General features: G+C 34.9%; 3 protein-coding genes across 6 annotated transcripts; 1 reads left to right on the top strand and 2 right to left on the bottom strand.

Moving 5' to 3' along the window:
- Positions 1-2,305: 2,305 nt before the first annotated feature.
- Positions 2,306-3,747, top strand: LOC140972867 (ras-related protein RABA6a-like). The gene is made up of 2 exons (XM_073435327.1): positions 2,306-2,617; positions 3,086-3,747. Exons 1-2 carry the CDS (start codon positions 2,412-2,414, stop codon positions 3,531-3,533), a joined length of 654 nt encoding a protein of 217 aa, XP_073291428.1. The 5' UTR covers positions 2,306-2,411; the 3' UTR covers positions 3,534-3,747.
- Positions 3,748-3,897: 150 nt separating this feature from the next.
- LOC140972866 (peptidyl-prolyl cis-trans isomerase FKBP17-2, chloroplastic) lies at positions 3,898-5,453 on the bottom strand. Its single transcript, XM_073435326.1, has 3 exons — positions 5,025-5,453; positions 4,882-4,926; positions 3,898-4,406 (listed from the first exon to the last, which is right to left on the bottom strand). The coding sequence occupies exons 1-3, from the start codon at positions 5,348-5,350 to the stop codon at positions 4,031-4,033; spliced, it is 747 nt and encodes a 248-aa protein (XP_073291427.1). The 5' UTR covers positions 5,351-5,453; the 3' UTR covers positions 3,898-4,030.
- A 782-nt stretch (positions 5,454-6,235) lies between these two features.
- On the bottom strand, positions 6,236-23,450 carry LOC140972863 (probable serine/threonine-protein kinase SIS8). 4 transcript variants are annotated; one of them, XM_073435323.1, is made up of 13 exons: positions 22,419-23,448; positions 20,770-21,207; positions 19,054-19,154; positions 17,472-18,691; positions 17,322-17,362; positions 16,468-16,536; positions 15,874-15,974; positions 10,459-10,537; positions 10,263-10,361; positions 10,122-10,190; positions 8,836-8,885; positions 8,566-8,742; positions 6,236-6,790 (listed from the first exon to the last, which is right to left on the bottom strand). In XM_073435323.1, the coding sequence occupies exons 1-13, from the start codon at positions 22,887-22,889 to the stop codon at positions 6,703-6,705; spliced, it is 3,003 nt and encodes a 1,000-aa protein (XP_073291424.1). In that variant the 5' UTR covers positions 22,890-23,448; the 3' UTR covers positions 6,236-6,702. The 4 variants fall into 4 exon arrangements, 3 of the variants coding, with proteins under 3 accessions (XP_073291424.1, XP_073291423.1, XP_073291425.1); XM_073435322.1 differs by having other exon boundaries at positions 17,454-18,691; positions 22,419-23,447; XM_073435324.1 differs by lacking the exon at positions 10,122-10,190 and having other exon boundaries at positions 17,454-18,691.
- Positions 23,451-24,346: the final 896 nt, after the last annotated feature.

Below are 24,346 nucleotides of genomic sequence, written 5' to 3'. Positions count from 1 at the left end.
GTCGTATCTTGTGAGACGGATCTATTATTTGGGTCATCTATGAAAAAGTATTATTTTTTATGCTAAGAGTATTATTTTTTATTCTGAATATCTGTAAGGTTGACCCGTCTCACAGATAAAGATTCGTGAGACCGTCTCACAAGAGACCTATTCTGAGATTTTTGTATTTACCATCCCCACTTTAATATTATTTAATGAATTTGACATTTATTATTATTTTATATTATAAAGTAAATGTAAAATAAAGAAGGGGAAGTGAATTGCTAAAATCGACTTTTTTTTTGTTCAACATTTAAATACTCTCAATTTTATTCTACTTTAATAATCTTCAATTCGATCCATTAAATCTTGAGGGGGAAAAAAGTTTTTCCACAAATTTTTTTTTTTACGTCTTTTCCCAAATGTAAATTAATAATGTTGGGATAATGAAATTTTATTAATCTAGAGAGGTATTAATTTATCGATAAATTAATAATTTATTATTTTAAAGATTTTTTTATCAAACTAACATAAATTGAATTAAATAAAAAGTCATTGTGTTGCATCAATGTATGCATCATATTTTTTGAATTAATATAAATATAAATCATTAAACATATATATTTATAAAAATAATAAATTATATTCATTGTTTTTTATTGGTTTAATAATATTCATGGTTTTTTTTATTAATTTAATAATATTCATTGTATTGAATAATCAAATATAATTGACCTTATAACAAACAGAACAACAATAAAATTAAACTTCGTGAAAAACCAAACAATAATGTAATCATATTTTGCTAAAGTTTTCTAGCTATGTTTGTTATTTTATAAAATTATTAATTTATGTTCATTATTAAAAAAAATTTAATTTATGTTATTGAAGGGATCGTAGTTTTATACACGAATCTTCCAAAATATTTTATTATTGTATCGAAATTATTAATTTAGCACGCTGACTTAAGTCTAGACTGAGTAAAAATATTAGTTTAGAGATATTATTAATTTATAGAAATTTTACTATATCACGATAATTGTTTCTTAGAAACAACAATACTTAGAAATATATCTTTTTAATTAAAATAATTTTCAAGATCTTTATTGAAACAAAAGTCGATATATAGATTTACTTAAAAACGTCATCTATTTTTTTAAAAAAAAAGTTTTATTGAAGACCATTCTCTAAATATTTACATACTGGTCAAACAAATACAGATAAAAGGCTCACACATCTTTATTTTTTAAAATCCACTTTTTAGAAAGAAAAGAGGATGAAGAAAATACAGTATCTCAATTTTTCCTCTATTCTGAAAGTTAATTAATAAATATGCAAAGTTTATATTTATGAAATTCATAACTTTTAAATAAGCTAATCATAAGATCTCAAATTAAATAAGAGTATGTTGAGAAAATAATAATAAAATATCGTTAAATATGAATATATGTTTATGTTATAATATTATAAGTTTTAGTGATTTAACACAAGGCTGTTGATCCGAGTTCAACCTAACTGAATTCAGGAAAAAAACTGAATATTATTAACAAAAGTTTTCTAAGAGTCTGACTGACTACCGAGCTAAACTGATAATGTAAGAGAGATACTGATAGACAAACCGATCTAAGGACAATCGATGGAGCATGACAGTTTATTTCAGTCGACCATTCAGTCCAAATCCAAACATTCTATGAAGAATATGAGTATACTTAGTGATTAAGAATCAGAGCTTAACTAAAATATCAGATAAAATTTTCCGTACCAACAGTCACTGATTCTCAACAAAATATCAGAATTCACACGCACTATCAGAATATATCACAAAAGACGATGATCTAACAAAAAAAAACATCTATATTTAAAAATGGATATATGATTTAAAAATATTACCATTATAGACGAAATCTATAAACATATCAGTTTTACAAGCCTATCAAACTCACAAACTCTCTGAATGTTTTGAATTAACTTCTAAATTTATTTTCGACCGTATCAGATTATATATGTTTAAGACAAATAAAAAATAAAAAGATCACTTATATAATCAGGATGAGCGAGTATACAAGAAGCACAAGATTTCCATAGTCACGGAAAAGCTGGCATAGCTTTATACAATAAATAATTATCAAGGAAACTTTGCTTTTACTTTTTTTTTTTTAAGACAAACTTTGCTTTTTTACTTTTGTGTATAAAATTAAATAATATTTTGACAATATCATTGACCATGCATCATGACAAGAAACCATAGACTCCATAGCTTTATAAATACTCCATCCACGCATGTTACACAATAATTGTTGATGCTGATAAATTATTAATATAATTAAGTTTTTCAAACAAATGATTTTTTGTTGAATATATATTTCTTGTGTTCATATGATATAATTGAGCGTGCACATACACACACATATAGATACAACTGGCTTGAATATATGGATGAAGATTGTGATTACTTGTTCAAGGCTGTCCTAATCGGAGACTCTGCTGTCGGGAAATCCAATCTGCTCTACAGATTTGCAAAAGATGAATTCTATTTGGACTCGAAACCAACGATTGGAGTTGAATTTGCTTACAGAAGTATTAAGGTTGGTGATAAGATCGTCAAGGCTCAGATATGGGACACCGCCGGCCAAGAAAGGTAGTATACCAAGTGGTCGTCGTCTTCTTCTTTTTTTTCTTTCTTTTATGTTATACATAGATAAAATAAATATATGTTTTTGTCGGCCGGTATGAAAATCAAGTTTAGCACGTTATCTTTGTTTGTTTGTTTTTTTTTGTAATTTAATCATTTTTCGACGTGACACGGTTATGTGTCGTGGCAAGATACATGTAATTAGTAATTATGCTTCCAAGCTTTTTTTAGAGTCGAAAGTAGAAGAAGAACGAGGAAATTTGATGTTTCAATTTTAACATATTTTGATTCTGAGAATATGGAAAAGGCACTTTCATTCGAAATTTTTTAAGTTTCGAATTATCTTTTTTATTTTTAGATGTACAAATATGTAATCTTGAGTTGATTTATTATAAAAAAAAAAATAAATAGTGTATCAGTACCCATGCATCCCGAATGTTTGAATATAAATTTGTATGCCATTTTTTTCCATAGGTTTAGGGCGATCACGAGCTCTTATTACCGAGGAGCCCTTGGTGCCCTACTAGTCTACGATATAACAAGAAAATCTACATTCGAAAGTTTGAAAAAATGGTTGAAAGAGTTGAGAGAATTTGGCGGCCCGGAGATGGTGGTCGTGCTCGTGGGCAATAAATCGGATCTACTGCATTCAAGAGAGGTAAATCTAGAAGACGGGCAGAGTTTGGCGAAGCTTGAGCAAGTTTCGTTCATGGAAACATCTGCTAAAGAGAATTTGAATGTTGAAGAGGCATTCCTCCACATGATCCATAGGATATATGAAATCACAAGTCACAAAAGCCTTGAAGCCAAGACAAGTAGTCGTGAATCCACAGATTTGAAAACCCTTCAAGGGAACAAGGAGATTATATGCATTGATGAGGTATCCGCCACCAAACAACCTAGTTCTTGTTGTTTGCATTGAGGCAATGTTCTAACTCAATTTGCTTTAAGGCATGCATGTCCATTTTTTTTTTCCTTTTACCAGCTTGCAGCCACATAAATTTTAGAAGATTTGTTTGACCTCATATCTTCATACTATTTTTTTTTTAAAATGGCTTGAGAATCCATAGCCGCTACCATTTTGTATGCATTGAGTAAACTGCAGGTTAACGTAGTAGCCTGCAAACCATGCTAGCTAGGCAAACCACATTGGACAAAATCTGTATGACAGGTTTGCCTAAGAAAGTATCGATAGGAGGATCAAATTCATGATATTAATCAAACACTTACTTACTCTACCAACTCGAACACCTCCTGGAGATCATATCTTCATACTCTTGATACCATATTAGAATGACTTTCATTAAAAACTCTAGCTAATTAAAAGTGTACAAATATCACTTATATTTATATTTCAACAAACACAGACAAATGGAATTTGTGAGAACATGATGACAATTCTGATAATCAGTAGAATGTTCATGATGGTGCAATGGAGACTTTTTCAAGCTCTATTACATATTCAAGGGTGGCAAATGGAGGGATCTTCACGGCTTCGCCGAATTCTGCTCCTTCTTCGCCGAATCCTAAGCTTGGCGGGACGATAACTCTCCTCTTCCCACCTGCATTCATGCTTCTCAAGACATATTCTATTCCTTCACATATTCCTTTACTATAAGGCCTTGATCCCATAACAAGTGCCAATGGTCCCTTCTTCCTCTTGCTGTCATTAATATCATCTCCAAATGTATCCAGAAACACTTGTCCGGTGCTCTGTTCACTCCCTTTCACATTCATCACCACCAAATCTCCTGGTCTTGGACTCGAACCGCCCCCGACTCTAATGTCGTAATACCTTGTAACATCCATCAATTAGTTATTATGATATAATCAGTGGCGACCCAACTGGAAAATAATAGAAATTTTATGACCAAAAAATATATAATCATGTACTCTACTCCCAACATCCATATCTCTCCCCGTTATCAATACAGGATCATGAAGCAGCTGAAGGAATGCGGTAAGGTTCTTCCTTTCCTTGCCTAGAGCTATCCGGTATTAATAATGCTACGAATTAGTTTGCGCATCCTCTTAGCTATTAATTATTCCACCAAGAGTAATGTGAATGTACATACAAAAGACCCATCCAGAACGTAGGATAAATAATTTCCGGTATGTTTGGGAGTATGTTTTATTATTTCCTAAAATATTCATTGTATAATACAGTAAACTTTAGATTTAAAATTATTAATGCAATATATATATCGTGATGGTAATTTTTTTCATTTTCCATGCCGCTACTATATGTACGATGTTGGACGATAACTTACTTTATGCCATTGGGAAAAACCACCTCTTCTTCCTTGTCCACATCTCTGTGAAAGTAAATGAAACTTGTCATCATAGAGTACAGGATCAAGAATCAAACATGTGTGTGTGTGTGTGTGTGAGAGCAGGCATATAGGACTAATACCTCGTGTTCAGTTGTTGTGAAACTTCGAAGCGAGTCTTGATTTGTTCGGAAACAACACCAACCGCAAGAAAACCAGCCCATGCAAGACCGGCACCAATGCCAAACCTCCTGGTTAAGGTGGAAGCAATCCAGTCAGTTGACTCTGCAGTATTGGTTTTGGTGGCAGCTGCAGGTTTAGGAGACACCACAGCCGCCGGCGGTGGCGGGGCTGCCGTTTGTGGCTGCGAAGATGATGAGTTGGGTGTTGGGGTTTGTGAAGATGAGAAGTAGATATTTGTAGTCTTGGGGTGAGACAGAAAGGGTGGGGATGCAAAGAAGGAGGCCATCAATTCTTGCTTTGTTTCAACGATTTTTCTAATTTTTCTTTTAGAAAAACTGATGCATGTGAAGAGAGAGAGAGATTGTTTAGAGTACCTTATCCCAAATGCATGGCCATATCTTATCCGTAATATTCTTTCTTTTTGAGGCAGAAAAAGAATTTTTTAAGAGTAGAAAACGTATAACTCATTCAAATTCTTGTTGCTCGACCATAAATTTTTTATGATAGTGGAAAACATAAACCACTTTCTTAAAAATTTCTCCATTAAATTTCTTTTCTTAGTCCTAAATTTAATCTTTTCACTAACAAAAACTCCTATGAAACCATTTCACGAGTCATTTTTATGAGACATATCGATCTAATACTTGACCGACTCATTAAAATATATTATTTTTTATATCGAAAATATTACTTTTAACTTTAAATATAAACCGACTCAACTTATATAACCATCTCATCTTTTGTTGGTGGATTCTATGAGACGGTGCCAAATGTTACTTAAATTTGACATGTCTTTTAGAAAGTATCGCCTCTTATTAAGCTTAAACCTTAAAAATGAATGTGGTAAATGACAAATGAAAATTATCTATTATATAATCAATAGTTGTATTAGATTAGATCTAAATGTATAAAATGTTGGGAAGTGGTAAACAAATTTCTAAAATAAACTGTTGATCTACACCTCGGTGCCTGCCTAGTCCAAATCAGTAAATAAATTTCGGCATATAATACGCACAAGTAGATTTAATTTAAATACAAAATATANCAATTTAATACCAAGGGTATTTTGGGAGAAAAGGTGTATGATAACAGAGAGCAAGAGTATTTAGTATATATAGGGATCTCAGACTATATAGTATAGAAAAGATATCGACCATATTAATATGCCAACTAAAGCAACCAAATATAACCTTGTTCCCTTTTGACTTCTGCTATGTTCCAACCAAAGCAACCAAATACAACCTTATTCCCTTCGGCTCCTACTGTAGTTCTTACCATCGAGGGATACAAGAGACTAAACCTGAAATGCATCATTTTCATATGAACACAAACATACAACCAACTGCACAATTTTGTGGAAGGTGGCATGGCAAGGCCAAGAATACAAAAGGGATCTTGAAAAGGGAAAAATATTAAGAAGGGAATAAAACAAGATCAAATGTGTAGTGCGTCTGTCAATATTTTCCTTTTTCTTTTTGGCATTTCCCATTTTACTCTTTCAACACCGATCATCAAAAGCAATTCACCAAACGCCTTAATTGTGAGGCTTTTGGTTGAGTTTCGTCACTTGATGCTTCAATTGTAGCTCTTTAAAACAAAAAAGATTGATCATCGAAACGTCGATAAGACTGAGCATTTTCAGGTCCCCTGCTTGTTGGTATTAGGCTTTTGAAGAGGCTTAAGTAAAGCCATGATTTCGGTGAACGATGGTCTTAACTTCGGATCTCTACAATTTTAGAAACGGGATAGTTAGTTTCACTTAATAAACAATTCCAACCGTCCCCAAAATATTAATGTAAAATAGTGAATTCGCTGCTTTAGATGATGAAATATCCTTCGCAATGATAACCCCTCACATCTATAGATGGCAATGAATTTTCAAGTAAGAACTAGTTCCAACACAGTAAGTAAACGAGGCAAAATTCAGATAACACGAGCAATTTTAAAAAAAATTAAAATGTAAACAAATTAAAATCGGCTAAGTCTGGACAAATATATCTTCCAAAGTAGAATTACAAATTTTAGACAATCCCTTGAGCTGACGTATAAAGCATGATATACTTGCAAATTTGGACATACATTAAAATATCAAATGATCGTTTTGTCATGGATGCAAATCGCTTTGTGAAAAGTGTATACTTCGTTGAGGCTCATACGCCTCAAGTGCAGATTATTACTTCATATTTTTCAGTTGCTCTACAAACTTCATTCTATTGGTTTGAACATACTTAAAAGGCTGACAAAGATCCGTATTGCTTGGTCATGAAAATAAGGACACTCTACATTACACATCTATGCTACTATGATGTATATCTCATATAGTAGTCAATATCCCAGCATAGATAAGTGGTATGATAATCTCGTACGGTAATCACTATTCCACACCACCAACTTTTGTTTCGTGATGCACATCTTAGATATTAAATTCGCTTAAGAGTACATAAGCTAGTGATGATCAAAATGGAAGTTATGAAGACACAAAGCAAGTCGAAACTGCTCCAATATTAAAATATATAAACACTTTAGCAGAAAACTTGATAATGGGCTTAACATTAAGCTTAAGACAAGGAAACGTTAATTCCAATCTTTCTTCACGGCATAGTGATGGTAATCTTTAAGCCTCTCTATTTTCTTCAGAACCTTTAGGACTCTAATACCATATGAAAAATAGGAGAAACTGGAGGAAGCACATGTTATTGGTGTTTTCTTGATATGGAAATGGCAATACACAAGCTATTTTGTAGACTAAAATAACTAGATCTACATTTAATCAAATGAATCTGACATGCTAATATAACAGCGAAAAATCCTAGTTACATCTAATGAATCACAATAACTTATTTTTTATATTAGATAATATTCTTCAACAATTCATCACGACCAGTTTTGCCCTTCAAGTTTCTTAATAATGCAGAATACACAAGCTATTTTGTAGATTAAAATAACTAGATCTACATTTAATCGAATGAATCTAACATGCTAATATAACTGGGAGAAATCCTAGTTACATCTAATGAATCACAATAACTTATTTTTTATATTAGATAATATTCTTCAACAATTCATCATGACCAGTTTTCCCCTCCAAGTTTCTTAATAACGCAGAATTCTAGAGGATTGTTTAGCAGGATTGTGTTTCAAAATTTTCAACTGTCTATTTGTCATTATATTTCACTTTAAGGCAACAGAGCAAGTGCAGTCGCAGTTGTAATGAAATTGTTCGGTGTTTTGTGTGGTTTAAAATCCCAATAGGGTTTCATCAAAGAAAGTCTGTTAGAGGCTGAGATATTAGTAAATATACCTTTCCAAACGAGGTAGGGAGAGGGGGTTTATCCTTAGTAAAAGAAAAGCCTGGGTCACAGGTAGGTCCATGTATGGTCAACTACTACCATCAGAGTAGTCAACTCTCTAGCAACTCTTAAGGCAAGTAATATGAAGCAACCACAACCAATACAGTAATGATGAAATGTAAGAGAAGCAAACTGAAAAAAAATCACTCACGTTTGCCAGCATTTCCTGATTATATCCGCTACAACTGGATCCATGTTATCTGGTATTTCAAGACGTCGATGCTGAAAACCAACAGCGCCAACAACTTGCATAGGGTTCATTCCTCCCCAAGGTTGCCGCAAAGTGAAAAGCTCCCACAATATGACACCAAAACTATAAACATCGCATCTGCACCGAGTCAACCAACCATCAAATCAAATCGAGATTTATTTAATGATCTATTATTTTTATGACCACATGTCTAACTAAGAGTAGACATACTTCTCATTTGATGGTTCATTTCTTAGAATTTCTGGTGCCATCCATTCTGCCTGAAGAAAGAGGATAACCAGAAGATCATCAGAGCTGTTGCTCACAGTTGCATTTATAGAAACCACCACTAGCAATCAAAAGTTGTGAGATGAATTTCAACTTCCAAAGTTGAATCGAGCAAACAGGTAACAGAACAAAGGCATTTTGTGAAAGCAGCGAAAAAGGCGCCAGAAAGTTCCCTTTAAACCCTTAATTAATTTAATAAATGAAGCAACACCAGCACAGCAAGTTTTTTGTATTGAGACAAAAAAAAAATTCCATTTGAAAAGCCATCCATAGACAAATTTCAGTTTTCTTCTCATGAATAACGTCAGTATATTATCGTGAGAAGAAAGGAAGTCTAACAGTTGATCTGCTCCAAATAACAAAAAAAATAGAGGATGTCAAGCAGCAGGGAAAAACATGAACTAAGAATATTTTAACAGATACGGAAAATAAGCTAATATAAATATTCATACGATTTCACACAGGTTTAGTTTCACAATTAAAACGCCAAGTAGCCAAATTGATATCATACTCAGAGAACAGGTATGGATAATGCAAGATGTATGAACCACTGCTATCTTTTATTTCTAAGAGAAACATAAACCTCATAAAATTCAAGATCTTTTGGATGTAGAGTGCAACAATTAAAACAGAGCGAGTGTATACTATCATCTCCTACAACTGATATTGGTAAATTAATTTTGAATTTTTTCTTGAACAAAGTCCCAGCAAACCACTTTTTCCCAAGGCAAAACTTGCCATCAAAGATCTCCAAAGGCCTGATGGGACCAACATGAATGAATTATCTTCCACAAAATGGTGGATAATCACAAGGTACAGCAAAAGTTACCCAGTTGCATGATTGGATCATCATGCTGTAGCATGAAGGCAATGACGTCAGCCAAATAACACAGATAACCAAGATGAAAATGAAAAGGACATTTATGATGCAAGACATGTTTAGTAAAAACGCTAGCTTCTACAAAATGGTTGATATTCACAAAAATAGCCATTTAAATGATTGGGTATGTTGCCAATTAATGAGTGGAAAAATATATGAAGCACAGCAGCATGTTAGATCATTGAGAAGATGAAAAATTACGTCAGGGATTAAACAGATCGTCAACATAAAGCTGCAAGAATCCCTCCAGAACAAATAACTTAACAGGGAAAAAAAGAAGAAGTCAAGATTTCATTAACTGCTGAATAAGACTAAGAATTACAGTATCGAAACACGAAATCCAACTTACCGTCCCAGCCGTGGACCTTGAAGAAAGATACGTGTTGTGTTTCATTCTTGATAGTCCAAAATCACATACCTTGGGGAAAAATGCATGATGGACGTGGTTAAAAAATATCAATTCATCATTTCTCAGTTATAAGAATGTTACCTTGACAACCCAGTTCTTATCAACAAGAAGGTTTGGCGACTTTAAATCACGATGAACTATCAGCGGGGTGCAAGTATGCAGATAATTTAATCCTCGTGCCTGCATATTACATTAATTGCTTTTGCATCAGTAAATGTATCCACCGAGTACAAGTTAACACATGACAGAGAACTAAAAGATTAAAACAGAAGCACACCGCATCAAGGGCCATTCGCAACCGTCTTCTTTCATCTAGCTGATTGTTTGGACGATGAATTAATCTGTACAAACTACCTCTAGAAACAGAAAGCTGCTTCAATTTAAGCACAAAATGTAACATGTTGAAACTTGTTCACTCAAAACAACAATTTTACATCTATCTATATCTATCTATCTAGACATGCATGCATACACACATACACGCAGCATATGCGTGTTTCCGGAGTAAGTTATCCATGAAGTAACCCCGTAGCAGAATTAATCAACGCCGAGCACCACCATCAAGGATAAACTGTTAACTGGTATATGCCCAAATTAATATAATGGGAAAGTTTTATAATTTCCTAATTCAATTCAATGTATTAAGGCAAGTTCCAGCATCTTAGCACCGACTTGTTTTACAAGAGTTACAAGAAATGTCCAAGAAAACTTCAAGGAAACATAAAAATACCAAAAAAAAAGCTGAGTATTTAAGACACATTCAATCTGAATATATCTGTATAATAAGATTCAAGATTTTCTGTCGTTATAAGAAATTCCTTTTCCATTCTAAATTTGTGGAGTATGGAAATATTGCTGAGCACATCTCATGTACCTTAGAAAGAGCATAGGGAAAGAATCAATATTCTACTATTTGTCAAAAATTTCAGAGAGAAAGTTGAATGTCAATATTTATAATTGTCGATAAATTAAGCATGATTTGGTTAGACATGATTTGGTTAGATTACATATGTCATGATTTTATTTTATTGAAGAAATTTTAGGATTATAATTATTTCCTTATTTATAAGATTTGGTATTGTACGCTTCTTCTATTTAACAGTGTATTAAGATCTGAATCATATATGAAATAAAAAGGCAATTTCAGTCTTACTCCTTCATTTTCTTTCGGTGCATTATTCACATGGAATTAGAGACCAGCTCTCGGTCATGAATTTCAAAGCCGCTATGGTCGGCGCATACTCAAAATCGTATGGGTCAACCACCAGCGACAATGCACCATCCTTGGAAGGAGGAAACCAACCAAATCCAATTATCTCCATGTCTGATTCCCTCAAAATCACCATACATAGATTCAATGGAAAATATTACCTTGAGTGGGCTCAATCCGCACGCATGGTGATTGGTTGTAAAGGGAAACTCGGACATTTGAATGGAGAAATAAAGCCACCAACTTCGGATGATCCGAAATACAAACAATGGCGCTCGGAAAATTCGTTGGTGACTGCCTGCTTCTCAACTCGATGGACCCGATCATTGGCACGCCTTTCATGTTCTAACCAACAGCCAGTGATGTATGAGAAGTTGTACGTGAAACCTACTCTAATACGGAGAATCGTTCTCAACTGTTCGAATTAAATATTCAAATGTAGATAATAAACCGAGATGTTACTGCCCATTACTATGAAATGATGACTGTATGGCAGGAACTAGATTTATTTGAAGAGGATTGGGAAAACACCAATGATGGTATTCAATAAAAAAAGAAGACAGAGAGAAGCAGGGTGTTTGTGTTTTTGGCATGTTTAAATAAAGAGCTAGATGAAGTTCGGGGACGGATACTTGGGAGAAAACCTCTGCTTGTCATTAGAGAATTTTTTTCAGAAGTCCATTGAGAGGAAGCTCGACGCCAAGTGATGCTGAAAGGAATTGAACAACCAAAGACAGTGGATATTGAGGGATCTGCCCTTGTCACCAAAAGGACCAGTTTTGAAGGAGATAAGCCAAAAATCTGGTGTGAAAGGTGCCACAAGAAAATGGAACACTGTGGAGACATGCTGGAAAATCCATGGAAAACCAGCAAATTATAAAAGAAGTCAGGCAGCGGCTTTAAAGCTACTAATGGTGACGTACGAGTCCTTCAAACAAGTGGTATTGATTCTGGACAGCAATCATCAGCCTCTGAATCTATTCCTTTCACAAAGGATCAAATAGAGCATCTGTATAAAATGCTTCAATCTCAAACTGTTTGAAATCTTGAATCTTCTTGCTCTTTAGCTCAGACAGGTTTATCCTCTATAGCTTCTATTGCCAGCACAAACTTAAATGGTCCCTGGATATTAGATTCAGGTGCCACCGATCATATGACAGGCATATCACAATTTTTCTCTTCATACACACTGTGTGCAAGGAATAAAAAGATTGAAATTGCTGATGGATCATTTGCTACTATCGCAGGGAAAGGAATTGTCGTTGTTTCTCCTTTCCTTGTCCTTAGAGACGTTTTGCATGTTCCCCATTTATCATATAATTTGTTAACTGTCAGCAAACTTACCTTGGACCTCAACTTTCGAGCAGTTTTTTTGTCTTCTCATTGTGAATTTCAGGATTTAGCCTCGGAGAAGATGATTGACAACGCTAGACAGAACAATGGCCTCTACATCTTCAATGCTGGATCAATCTTCGTCAAACAAGACCTTAAGACATGTTTCAACTCGATTTCTGCTTCTCATGCTAGTGAGATTGTGTTATGACATTGTCGTTTAGGGCATCTAAACATTCAATATTTAAGACAATTGTTACATGTTGTTTTTAATTAAAAGTCCATCGGTTAGATGTGAATCTTGTGAATTAACCAAACATAATCGCTCAATGTTTCCATTACAATCATATAAAAAACCAGCACCATTTAATTTGATACATAGTGATGTTTGGGGTCCCTCTAGGGTAGTATAATTGTCAGAAAAACGGTGGTTTATCACATTTATAGATGATCATACTAGAATGACTTGGGTATTTTTTTTAAAGATAAATCCGATGTTGGAATATGTTCATAAATTTTTATAATATGATTCAAACACAATTTCAAACACATATTAAAATTTTTCGTAGTGACAATGGGAAAGAATATTTCAATAAATTGCTAAAGAACTTTTTTGCTGAGAAGGGAATTGTTCATCAAAGTTCTTGTATTCACACTCCTCAACAAAATGGAGTCAATGAACGAAAAATAAGCATCTCCTCGAAGTTGCAAGGGCTCTAAGTTTTCATACTAAAGTTCCAAAGTATCTTTGGGGTGATGCGATTCTAACAACTAATTATTTAATAAATAGATTACCAACAAGGATAATGAATTTTCAAACTCCGAAAAAAACCTTTCAAAATTGTTTCCCTAGCTCTCGGCTCTTCACAGATATTCCCCTGAAAATTTTTGGTAGTATTGTCTTCGTTCACAATCATGACCCAAGACGTTCTAAACTTGATTCAAAATCTTATAAATGCATCTTTGTTGGGTAACCAACAAATGAAAAAAGATACAAGTGTTTGATCCAATTAAAAAAAAATTTGTTATCCATGCATGTCACCTTTTTTTAAGGACAATCTTGCTATGATTATCTTCAGGGGGAGAATAATGGGAAGATGAATGTTTAAACGAGTCGGACTCAACCTGTTATTTTGAGGACGAAACTAAACCTGTGTCATTTCAAAATAATGACATGATAGAAAAGAGTAACAATCGGTTCAAAGGTCTTGTTTATAGAAGGGAAGGTCGGGCTCAAAGAAAAGAAGACATTGTCCATCTACAAAGCCAAGAATCTGATCACATGCAAAATCATGAGACTAGCAATGATTACTCAAAGATCCCTGACAATAGAACCCAAGATATGTCTGAGTTAAATTCCATATTGCCCTAAGGAAAGGAGTTCGATCATGCACACAACACCCACTTTCGAATTTTGTATCTTATAAAAATTTGTGTCCTTTCTATTGTGTTTTGTATCACAACTCAACACCGTTAGCATTCTAAATAATATTCAAAAAGCTCTAAAGATACCTGAGTGGAAAGAAACAATTTTTGAGGAAATGACAGCCCTACAGAAGAATTTTACTTGGGAGAAGGTTGATCTACCTCACGGTAAATCAATTGTTGGATGTAAGTGGGTATTCACCATAAAGTACAACTCTGATGGTTCTCTAGAACGATATAAGATGTGAAGAATGAATTCCTAAATGGTGAGTTAGAGGAAGAGGTCTACATGGAGTCACCCCCAGGATTTTCTGATCAGTTTTGATCAAAAGTGTGTAAACTTTAAAAAAATATCTCTATGGACTGAAACAATCGCCCAGGGCGTCGTTCGAGGGGTTCACAAATTTTGTAAAAGGTCAGGGCTCTACCCAAGGACAATCTGATCATACTTTATTCACAAAAACATCTAAGAAAGACAAGATCTTTGTGCTGATTGTTTATGTCGATGACATAATCTAAACTCGAGATGGTATAGACGAGATGATTAGATTGAAAGCAAACCTAACCAAGGAACTCTAGATTAAGGACTTGGGTCAGCTAAGGTACTTTCTCAACATGGAAATAGCAAGATCAAGGAGAGGTATTATGGTGTCTCAGAGAAAGTATATTCTTGACCTCTTAAAGAAAATTGGGATGAGTGAGTGCAAAACAGCAAATACTCCAATTGAAGTGAATGCAAAGCTGGGAGATATAAAAACTGGCACTCCAGTAGACTCAGCAAGATATCAAAGACTTGTTGGGAGGCTAATTTACTTGTCTCATACTCACCCAGACATTGCTTTCGCAGTAAGCATGGTTAGTCAATTCATGCATTCTCCCTATGAAGAACATCTTGATGCAGTGTACCGAATCCTAATGTATTTAAAAGGAAGACCTGGAATGGGACTTTTTTCAGAAAGAATGAGAAAAGAGACATTGAAGTATATACTGATACAGACTGGGCAGGCTCGGTTACTGATCGAAGGTCAACTTCAGTGTACTACACATTTGTGTGGGGCAACGTAGTAACCTGGAGAAGTAAGCAGCGAAGTGTTGCAGCCAGAAGCAGCGCAGAGGCTGAGTTTAAAGCAATGACTCAAGAAATGTGTGAGATTCTTTGGTTAAAGAGAGTTTTGGTTGAACTACAGAGACCAATAAGCTTTCTTATGAAGCTATATTATTATAACAAAGCAGCGATCAAAATTGTTAATAATCCATGTCTACAAGATTGAATGAAAAACATTGAAATTGATAAACACTATATAAAAAAGAAGCTGGAAGACGGAACAATTTGCACTTCATTTGTTCCAACCACAGTACAAGTTGCAAATGTTTTGACCAAGGGTCTTTCAAGACAACTCTTTGAAACACACGTTATCAAGTTGTGCATGATCAACATCTTTGTACCAACTTGAGGGAGAGTGTCGATAAATTACGCATTATTTGATTAGATTAAATATGTCATGATTTTATTCTATTGAAGTAATTTTAGGATTAGAATTATTTCCTTATTTACAAGATTTGGTATTGTACGCTTCTTCAATCTAATAGTGTATTAAAATCCAAATCATATATGAAATAAAAAAGCAATTTCAGTCTTTCTCCTACATTTCCTTTTGAATACTCATCACAAGTCAATAAACAGACTATATGGATCACAGAAGTCAGGAAAGGATTTTGGCATACCTAGGAAGAAATTCGGTAACAATTGAAAGATTAGGTGGGCGAGTAACCGCTCCCATGAAGAGAACTACATTTGGATGTCTCAGTCTTTTCATTAATAGGACCTAGCAAAATGACCCAAATAATGTGAGCAGATAATAACATGCAAAATGATTTGTCAAATTTTACAAAATGTTGGGAATTTCTGAAAGTGCTGAACTAAAATACTGTATAAGTATCCTAAAAAAATACTGTGGAAGTGCCAACAAGTTTACAGTTGACCGCCAAAACATTATTGCAAGGGTATGGAATGTTGCTACTCGATCAAGTGCCAAAGTTACTATATATGGAACACAATTGACCATTAACGAAACACCTCTCATGTATCAACGCATAAGAGATCCGTAAGATTAACCAAAGTAATTTTTAAAGGCTTCTTTAGACCAATTTTTGTACCATTAAAAAGAAAGGAAAATATTCTCGCTTAAGACTTGTAATTCTGGTTAAACAGAACATTCTACACAGTTATCCAGAGTCCAAAAATAAAGCAAAAGTGTGGAAGGATCTACAACAGATCAATGTCTATCTGGCCCAAGCAAGAAAACAGAGTGGTTGTACCTCACTTTTAAATTCCTCTAGAGATTCACCGATTTTATCTTGGTCGAGAAACCTTTTGACAGCAACTTCCTAAAAGTTGGAATCGAGGTATAATTATTCTTCATCCAATCACAAGCTGAAGAAAATATAGACTTATAGCCATAACCACAGCCACAAAAACATAAATAACAATTGTATAAGTTACTGGCAGCATGTCATCTTTTGATCCCAGTACATGAAACATAATAATTCAAGTCTTTGAGAGGGGTGATCTTGTAACACTACTTAGACCCAAAAATTGAAAAAAACTTTGTGCACATCACACACCCTGATGTTTTATTTATTTTACAGGTATACAAAATAAAGGTTCAGCCTGTGTGAACAGCAAACATAAATATTGTCTATAAAATCAACGAATATTAGCACAGTAAGTATATCAAATTCCTATTCATATTTTTCCCTATTGATGCAGAATATTGAGGAAACCCACAAAATTTTCTGATTCCCAATCATGAATGCTTCATTTTGGAACAATGATGACTAAATTCATTAAAAAACAAGTGTGAGGAAACCAATTCGTATAGCATAGTAAATAAAACATCTAATAACTGCAAGGGTTGCCAAAAAGAAGGAAAAAAGCTTCTCGAGACTTGCGAAAGTTTTCTAACTATCAGAATTTTGGGTTTGAAATATTCGGATGAATAGAAAACCAACATTAAGACACTTCTCGTAAGAACTTCAAATTGGAAAAACATGAAAAAGTCAAGAAATTTGTTAGTGATATATATTCCCTGGTCAATTAAAGCAAGCCATACAGTTTATGCACATGGTTTTCATGTTTTTACATAATTTAATTTTGATTTTAAGAAACTCACAGTTCCATGCCAGTCTCCACGATATACCTCACCATAAGATCCTGCAATAAAGTAAAATGCTAGAGTTATTGCTCTAAGTAAAAACCATTTGGCAGACAAATTCATCATTTCTGAGTGTAATAAGATTAATACCAAGCCCGATACGCTCACCCAAGGTGATGTCCTCCCAAGGAATTTCACAATCAGCCACATCATCAAGTGTCGTATCAGATTTAGAACTTTCATTACCCACTGAGCTATCTGATATTCTTTCACCCTCTGAAGTTAACCGACCCTCATGCTCTTGTTTACCGCTTCCTTCTTCAGAAGCAGTGGCATTTGCATCCCCTTCACTTCTTATACACTCAACTGACTTAAAAATGGCAACAGGACTATCTGGTGAATGAATGCCCATTTCCAAGATTTCATACTGCTTACTAACAGCTGCAGTTGTTGCAACCACAGCTGCAGCTGTGACTGTAGCTGCAGTCGCAACAGGAAGTTGAAGCTTTGGATCATTGTTTGCATTTGCCACAGCAACGACCATTGATGACGCAACTGCGGCGGCGGCGGCCGCTGCTGCAGCAACAGGGACATTGTTTTTGTACTTTGAAAGGTCTACTTCATATTCTGATGAAGCACGATGTCCAAATGCTTCTTTCAGATTTGACTGATGCTCCAAAGGTTTATCCAAAGTGCCTCTAGAACGAAAACCATGATGAGGCAGTGGGGGAAGGAAAGCAGGATCGAGGATATTATAACCCTTAGTTCTATGTTTCTCACCAATTACTTTTTTATCCTTTTCTTGTGTCACAGGCTCGATATCCACTGGTGGAAAATCTAATTTCTCTGGGTACATTTGAGTGAACAAGTTTTGAGGTGCAACAACACCACTTTCGAGTAGAACATCATGGAGCTTCTGAGCTAGCATCGGATTATCTTTGGTGGCATCAACCATTAACTGTGAAACATCATTCACTTTCATTCGTCGGACAGCTGGAGAGCTAATGCCTTCGGTCCAAGAAGGAGATCTTGCATGAGGAAAAGGATGATTAGTCCTGCTATGGACCTCCTGTCCTGTCTCTACTGCAAACGGAATTTTTGACCTGTCAGCACCACCATGTTTCCCTTCCCGACCTTTCATTTGCTTTCCTTTGACATCCAAGGATAAAATATCGCCTCTGTCCACAGACTCTTTTTCCGTAAAATCATTCTCTCCAAAATTGGATATCTCATGCATTGCTGAAAATTCAGGTTGATCTTCTAATGAACTAGTTACCCCGCCACTGGATGATGCCACATGAAAAATGTCCTTACGGTCTATATGGGCTCCTAAGGCATCAGATGGAATGAGAGTACCAGGGTCCGCCATTAAATCAACAATATATTCCCTAAACCATATCGACTTTTTCATTAGAAAGAGAGATGCTGGAGAAGTAACTGAACTGAAACAGCATAAGGCTAGAAGCAAGAATTGTCCTAAATTATTCTCGACAGAGTACCAAAATCAACAATCATCAAAACAAATATCATACGCAAATAGACAATTAAATTTAGTTTATCAAAACAGACCATTTTAACGAATATGGTGGCAAATTGGAGCCAAGGATGCATCATCTGCTGAAATTATGATTTTAGTGTTAAACTCAAATTTTCCAAAGAAAAAAGAGCAGGACAAGATAAGAAAAAACATCACAGACCAACATTTCAGTTAAAAAATAGCACCAGTGGAAATATATCAACTGGGACTTGCCTTCCACCAAGTTTGACGATGTTCATTGCTACCTCATCAGAACCGGTAAATTCTTGTCCTTTCACCAAGCAACAAGGAATGTCCAAACTATCAGCCAGAATCTATAAGAAAAACCAAATAGATAAAAAATGGAAAGAACAATTCAGAACAATAAGCAATCCTCAAGGACAGATTTTTAGCATAAAATGCAGGTTAGCCTATGGAAACCATATAACACGCCGAAGCATGTAAGTTCATCTCAAGAATGTAACACCTAAAGCAGGCATTTAGCAGCTCATCGATATAAGCTGGATTACGATACAAAGTGGGTGAAGAAATTATACCATTAAGTTCTGCATGCAGCAAAATATGAGAATACCGAAAGACTATCCATTCAATTGCTTCCGAAGAAGGAGAATGAGTACAATAGAAGGTGAAGAAATCAAACTTACCTTCCTAGGTGTGGGATAAAGAAAAGGTAGATCTAAGTTTTTCAAACGAATAAAGTTATCAGAAAAGAATAAGCCAACTTTCAGTTTCAAGTCTCATAATTATATTGGTATAGTGCTCAGATGAAGTTGGCAGGTAAAACCTCTTTCTAATGCATTCTCTTCTGATCAACAGGTAAAGGAAACGAGAAAATAGTATTAGAAGCAAGAAGTTCAGGATCCAGAGATGCTCAGGGTTAAAAAATATTTTAACTTCTGAAGGCTGATAACTTTTCAAAGACTGTTATTACTGCAGCAATTCTGAAGCAGGGTAAATTAAAGAGAGATCAGTTTAGGATGAAGAAAATTCTGGAGTTATGAAAACTAAGATGCAGAAAGTTGGTAGTTTCAGAATAATTTGACATAGACATAACATGAGAAACCACAGATGCAAAAATGCAGAGATCCTAGCAGAGTTTAACCCGTCGTCGAATTTTATTTTGGCTTCGAGAAAAATGAAAATTCATTGAAGGATGCTTATACCATCCTGCACTTATAATTTTAACCTTGACAATGAAAATATTCTCCTTTCTCTCTGACAGGCTCAACTTCTACTTCAGCTCTGATCAAATTTTTAATGTAACAAATATACTGAGTACGTAAAGCACTGCTGTACAATTTCTGATGGTCAAAAAATTGACTGAAATAATAAAAGATAAAGCTTGGAATGATCAAGTATAACATATGTGTGGGACTCGAGAGATACATTATTTGTAACTCCTTAGCTAATTGTTCATCATTCATCTACATACATGCAAGTGGATAGCAAAGTATATTGACAACTCGATGATTTTTAAGAGCGGATAAATCTGAATTCAATCCTAAAGCTAATCATAGAAGCTTGACATGACGTAACTTGCATAAAACATTCCATGTCACATTCTTGTCCCCAGCAAACAGAAAAACTTATGATGGTTACCAGATGATACAAGCTATAAAAAAAGAAGCAATTTTCAAGTACACCATTTGGCCGAAAAACATAAGGAAGCATCAAGATATATGAATTAATGACTCTCTTGTAAGAGTACATGGGTCGATAAATACATCCTCGCACTTTTTGCAGACATCATTGCACACTTCTTCCCTTTAAATAGGATTTTTGCAGTTAGCATTTCAAGCTGCTTTATTTGGAATTTATCACATGTAGCAGCCTTAACTAGCCAATAAAGTCTAAGTCTATGGAATTGAAAAATGAATTATATTTATGTCCTGTTTAGTGAACAATATTCTCGATACAGGAGTTCAGTACCTTGAAAAGCAATGCCCGATGACGAGCCAGTCCAATTGTTAGAGAACCAAGAGGTATAACCATGCTCCCTTGGTTCGCTTTCAAACTATAACTATGATTTCTCCATGCAGTCAACATCTTGTCAGGATCGCTAACAGGGCCTCCCATATGATCAGAAACTGAAGTAGCGAGATTCTGCACCATACTGAGGGTAACAAAATTTACAGAATCGGGCTTCAATTTAAAAGCCATGTCCAATGCTTGCTGCTCAAAACTCAACAACTTGGTGTCTGCCGCTCTATTGACGAGAATAGCTTCCCAATGTGTATCATCGGACACTGGCGTTCCTTGTAGATCAATGAGGGAAGGTATTCTTGATGAAGTGGATCCAACCAAAATGCCATGTAGGTCAAAGAAACCATCCAGAATCTTGTCATCGTAGCTGAGAGCATTGTAATTCTGTGAATCACGTTAAATCTAGAATATAAGATAGATTAGAAAGGAAATAAAGAGCATCATGCATATGAAATAATTTTCATTCTCATATTCCAAAAACAAAAGCAGAATACAGAAGAATGAGGTCAGCTGACTTTCATCCCTAAAATCCATGGATTTATTGGCAGATATAGTTGATAGATTTGATTTCCAACAACCCCCTCAAGCTGAAACTTCATGTGCAAGCATGGGTAAAGATAACAAAACTAATTGATAATTTTTGGGTCCAATTACTCTGTTAGACATGCATATTTAATTGCAACTTTCCCTCAGCCTCAAATGGATGTGATTGTTTCACACGCTTCTAGATACACCACACACTACACTATTCTTTGCCTAAAAAATCATACCTAATGACAATTTAAGGCATAACGGGCTTGAGAAGATGGCCAACACTCCAGTGAAGAAAAGGACACCCTCCACCATGAAATGATGCTTTATGGTCTTGTTTTATTTGATGATCAAACTTCAGCACAATAGGTCAATGATTTCTTTGATTGTTTTGAATGGCAAGGTGAATCAAAGATGGCTGAAAATGGGTGAGGAACGACTGGTGAGATGACTGAATTGGGGGGTTATAACGAATGGTTTACAACAACAGTATAAAGCCACTCGACTTTTCACAAATTTATTGAAATTCATAAGTCATCATCAAAACATTGTGTAAGGACCTAATGGTCACAACTTCTTTTGGGTCTGCTTGGACCGAGCCAAAGCTTCTCTCATGGTAACCTACGAGCCCTTACTCGCAGAACTCTCCACCCCTGACAGAGGAGTACGTGCCCCCCAAACCACAAACCCATCCGATTAGTTGCCCTGGAGGTCTTGGATTCGAGATTTTGGGACACGTAATCCGCTGCCAGGGGTGGATAGTTATGTGAGTAAGGGCTCATGGTATGGGTTACCATCAGGGATTGGGAAGCTTTGGCTATATCCAAGTACAAGCAGGCCGGCCCAAAAGGGGTAGTGGCCATGGGGTCCTTACAAATTGCATGGCCAATCATCAAACTACACATGCATTTAACTTTTGAATCACAGCAGAACTGGGATATGGAAATGTAAACATTTAAATCAACTTCGAAATCAAGCAAGATGCAAGCCATTTGACAAAATATCAATGCCCAAGTAATAATAGGCCAAACAGACGAAAACCAACACGAAATCAAAACAACTACCCAATAACGGTAAGCAGCGACTTCAGCAGGTGTATTTTCAGGAGGACAAGAACCCAAACTAATCTGCTTTACAGCTTCAATTTGAACAGCCTCAGGGTCCTCCCTTGCACTCAATTCCAAAGCCAGCTGAATCTGATACTCCTCCTCTACATCAGGATCCCTCGTGTTGCCAAACTCGGAATCGTGCCTCACTGCATCTAAAGCAGCATCCAAGCTACTACTATCCACAGAATCAAAAGTTTCTACCCTTCTTTCAACTCTTGGAACATCGGAATAGGAGGGAGGACTAGAACTACGCCTATGCGTAACGGAATTCAACCATTCTGAAATTGCTGAAAAGGGTTTGTTCTCAGACTTTTCAGTTCGTGAAACATCAAGCAACCGATTATTACCCTTTGATGATGAGGAAGAACCCTCTGCGTCTTCAGAATGATTGGAACCTATGTGAAGTTTCTTCAGAAAATTTTTCATCTCTTTTCAATAAGCCACAGTGGTCAATGCTAAAGATGAAAGCATCTAACCATAATCCTCTCCATTGTCTCACTCCAATCATGAATCACTATCATCAACGAACAATTCGGAACAAAAACAAATGCAAACAATAGAACACCTCAAGTCAATATCCACGGGTCCCAAAGCAACCCATAAATCCCAATAAATGAAGAACCAACTCGAATTGAGTTCTTTGTAAGAAAACCCAGAAGTCCAACTTCAAGAAAACACCCTTTCGAGATGCCCTTCTCACAGTAGAATGAAACCCAATCAAATCAACAAGAAGCACCACAGTTCCTCCAACCTGACAAACAAACGAAACACCTATGTGAGTTAAATGGACTACGACGGCATAAAGACTGCACCTTTTCTGTAGTCAAGCTTGAGTGTTGAGATTGAACTCATCGGGCGGGCACACAAATAGATAGTCAAAGGGAGACACTTCATACAAGTAATGGTACCGATGTAGAGAAACAAGGACAGTGGAGTGCTGATGTAGAGAGAGTAAATTATAGAAAGAAAGTAGGAAACTTGTAGTAATTGGTTGGTTTTGCAAAAAGAGCAAAGGCAACTACGCGTCGAAACCAACCAAGTGGGATTATAAAACGCGCCACTTGACGTATTAATCACCAAACAAATTATTATTATTATCATTTATGTAATTTTAATATTATTCATGTCTTTTTAGATATAATGAATATTATTTTTTACAAGGTCATAAACATGGAATAAACAAGGATAAACATGGGATAAGGTTATTAATCCCAATTAATGCAGTCTTTGTTTTAAAAATATAAAAAAAAATTTAAACTCAAAATCCCATTAATAATTGAATTTGGACATGATTTTCAGTCCTAGTAAAAATAAATAATCTTTTATTCGTATATTGTGATTTTTTATTAATTAGAATTTTAATCAATTAAATTAAACAAAATAAATTGAAAATAATATAAATAAAAGGCCTATATGTCTCATGTACGGTGCAAGCAAGAACGGTTTGATATGAATAAATTGTCGATTATTATTTGAGTTATGTTACATATACATCCATATTTGTACATCAATTTGTACAACACAAAAAATTCAATACAAAAATTCAATTTATCAAAATATCACTATATATTGAGTACAAAATCTCGCTATATGACAAAAAATTTCGTGATTTAATAGTTATAAATATCGCTGTAACGATATATTGATTGTACATTTAACATTACATTGTTTATTTTCTATTTAAGCTATTATTATTAATTGAATTTCAATCACAACATTAAAATAAAATATTAATCACAACATAAAAATACAATATTAATATATTATACAAGTAATTATTAATGATTGCTTGTTTCCTTCACTGTTGGCATTCTCGTTTTTATAGATTGGTTCATTTAATAAATCTATTAATAATAATAAACCCATTATATATAATTTTATGT

This window comes from Primulina huaijiensis, chromosome 3 (genome assembly GCF_012295235.1).
Source record: "Primulina huaijiensis isolate GDHJ02 chromosome 3, ASM1229523v2, whole genome shotgun sequence".
NCBI lineage: Eukaryota > Viridiplantae > Streptophyta > Magnoliopsida > Lamiales > Gesneriaceae > Primulina > Primulina huaijiensis.
The sequence above is the reverse complement of the archived record's forward strand: the minus strand, read 5'-3'. Positions and strand labels throughout refer to the sequence as shown.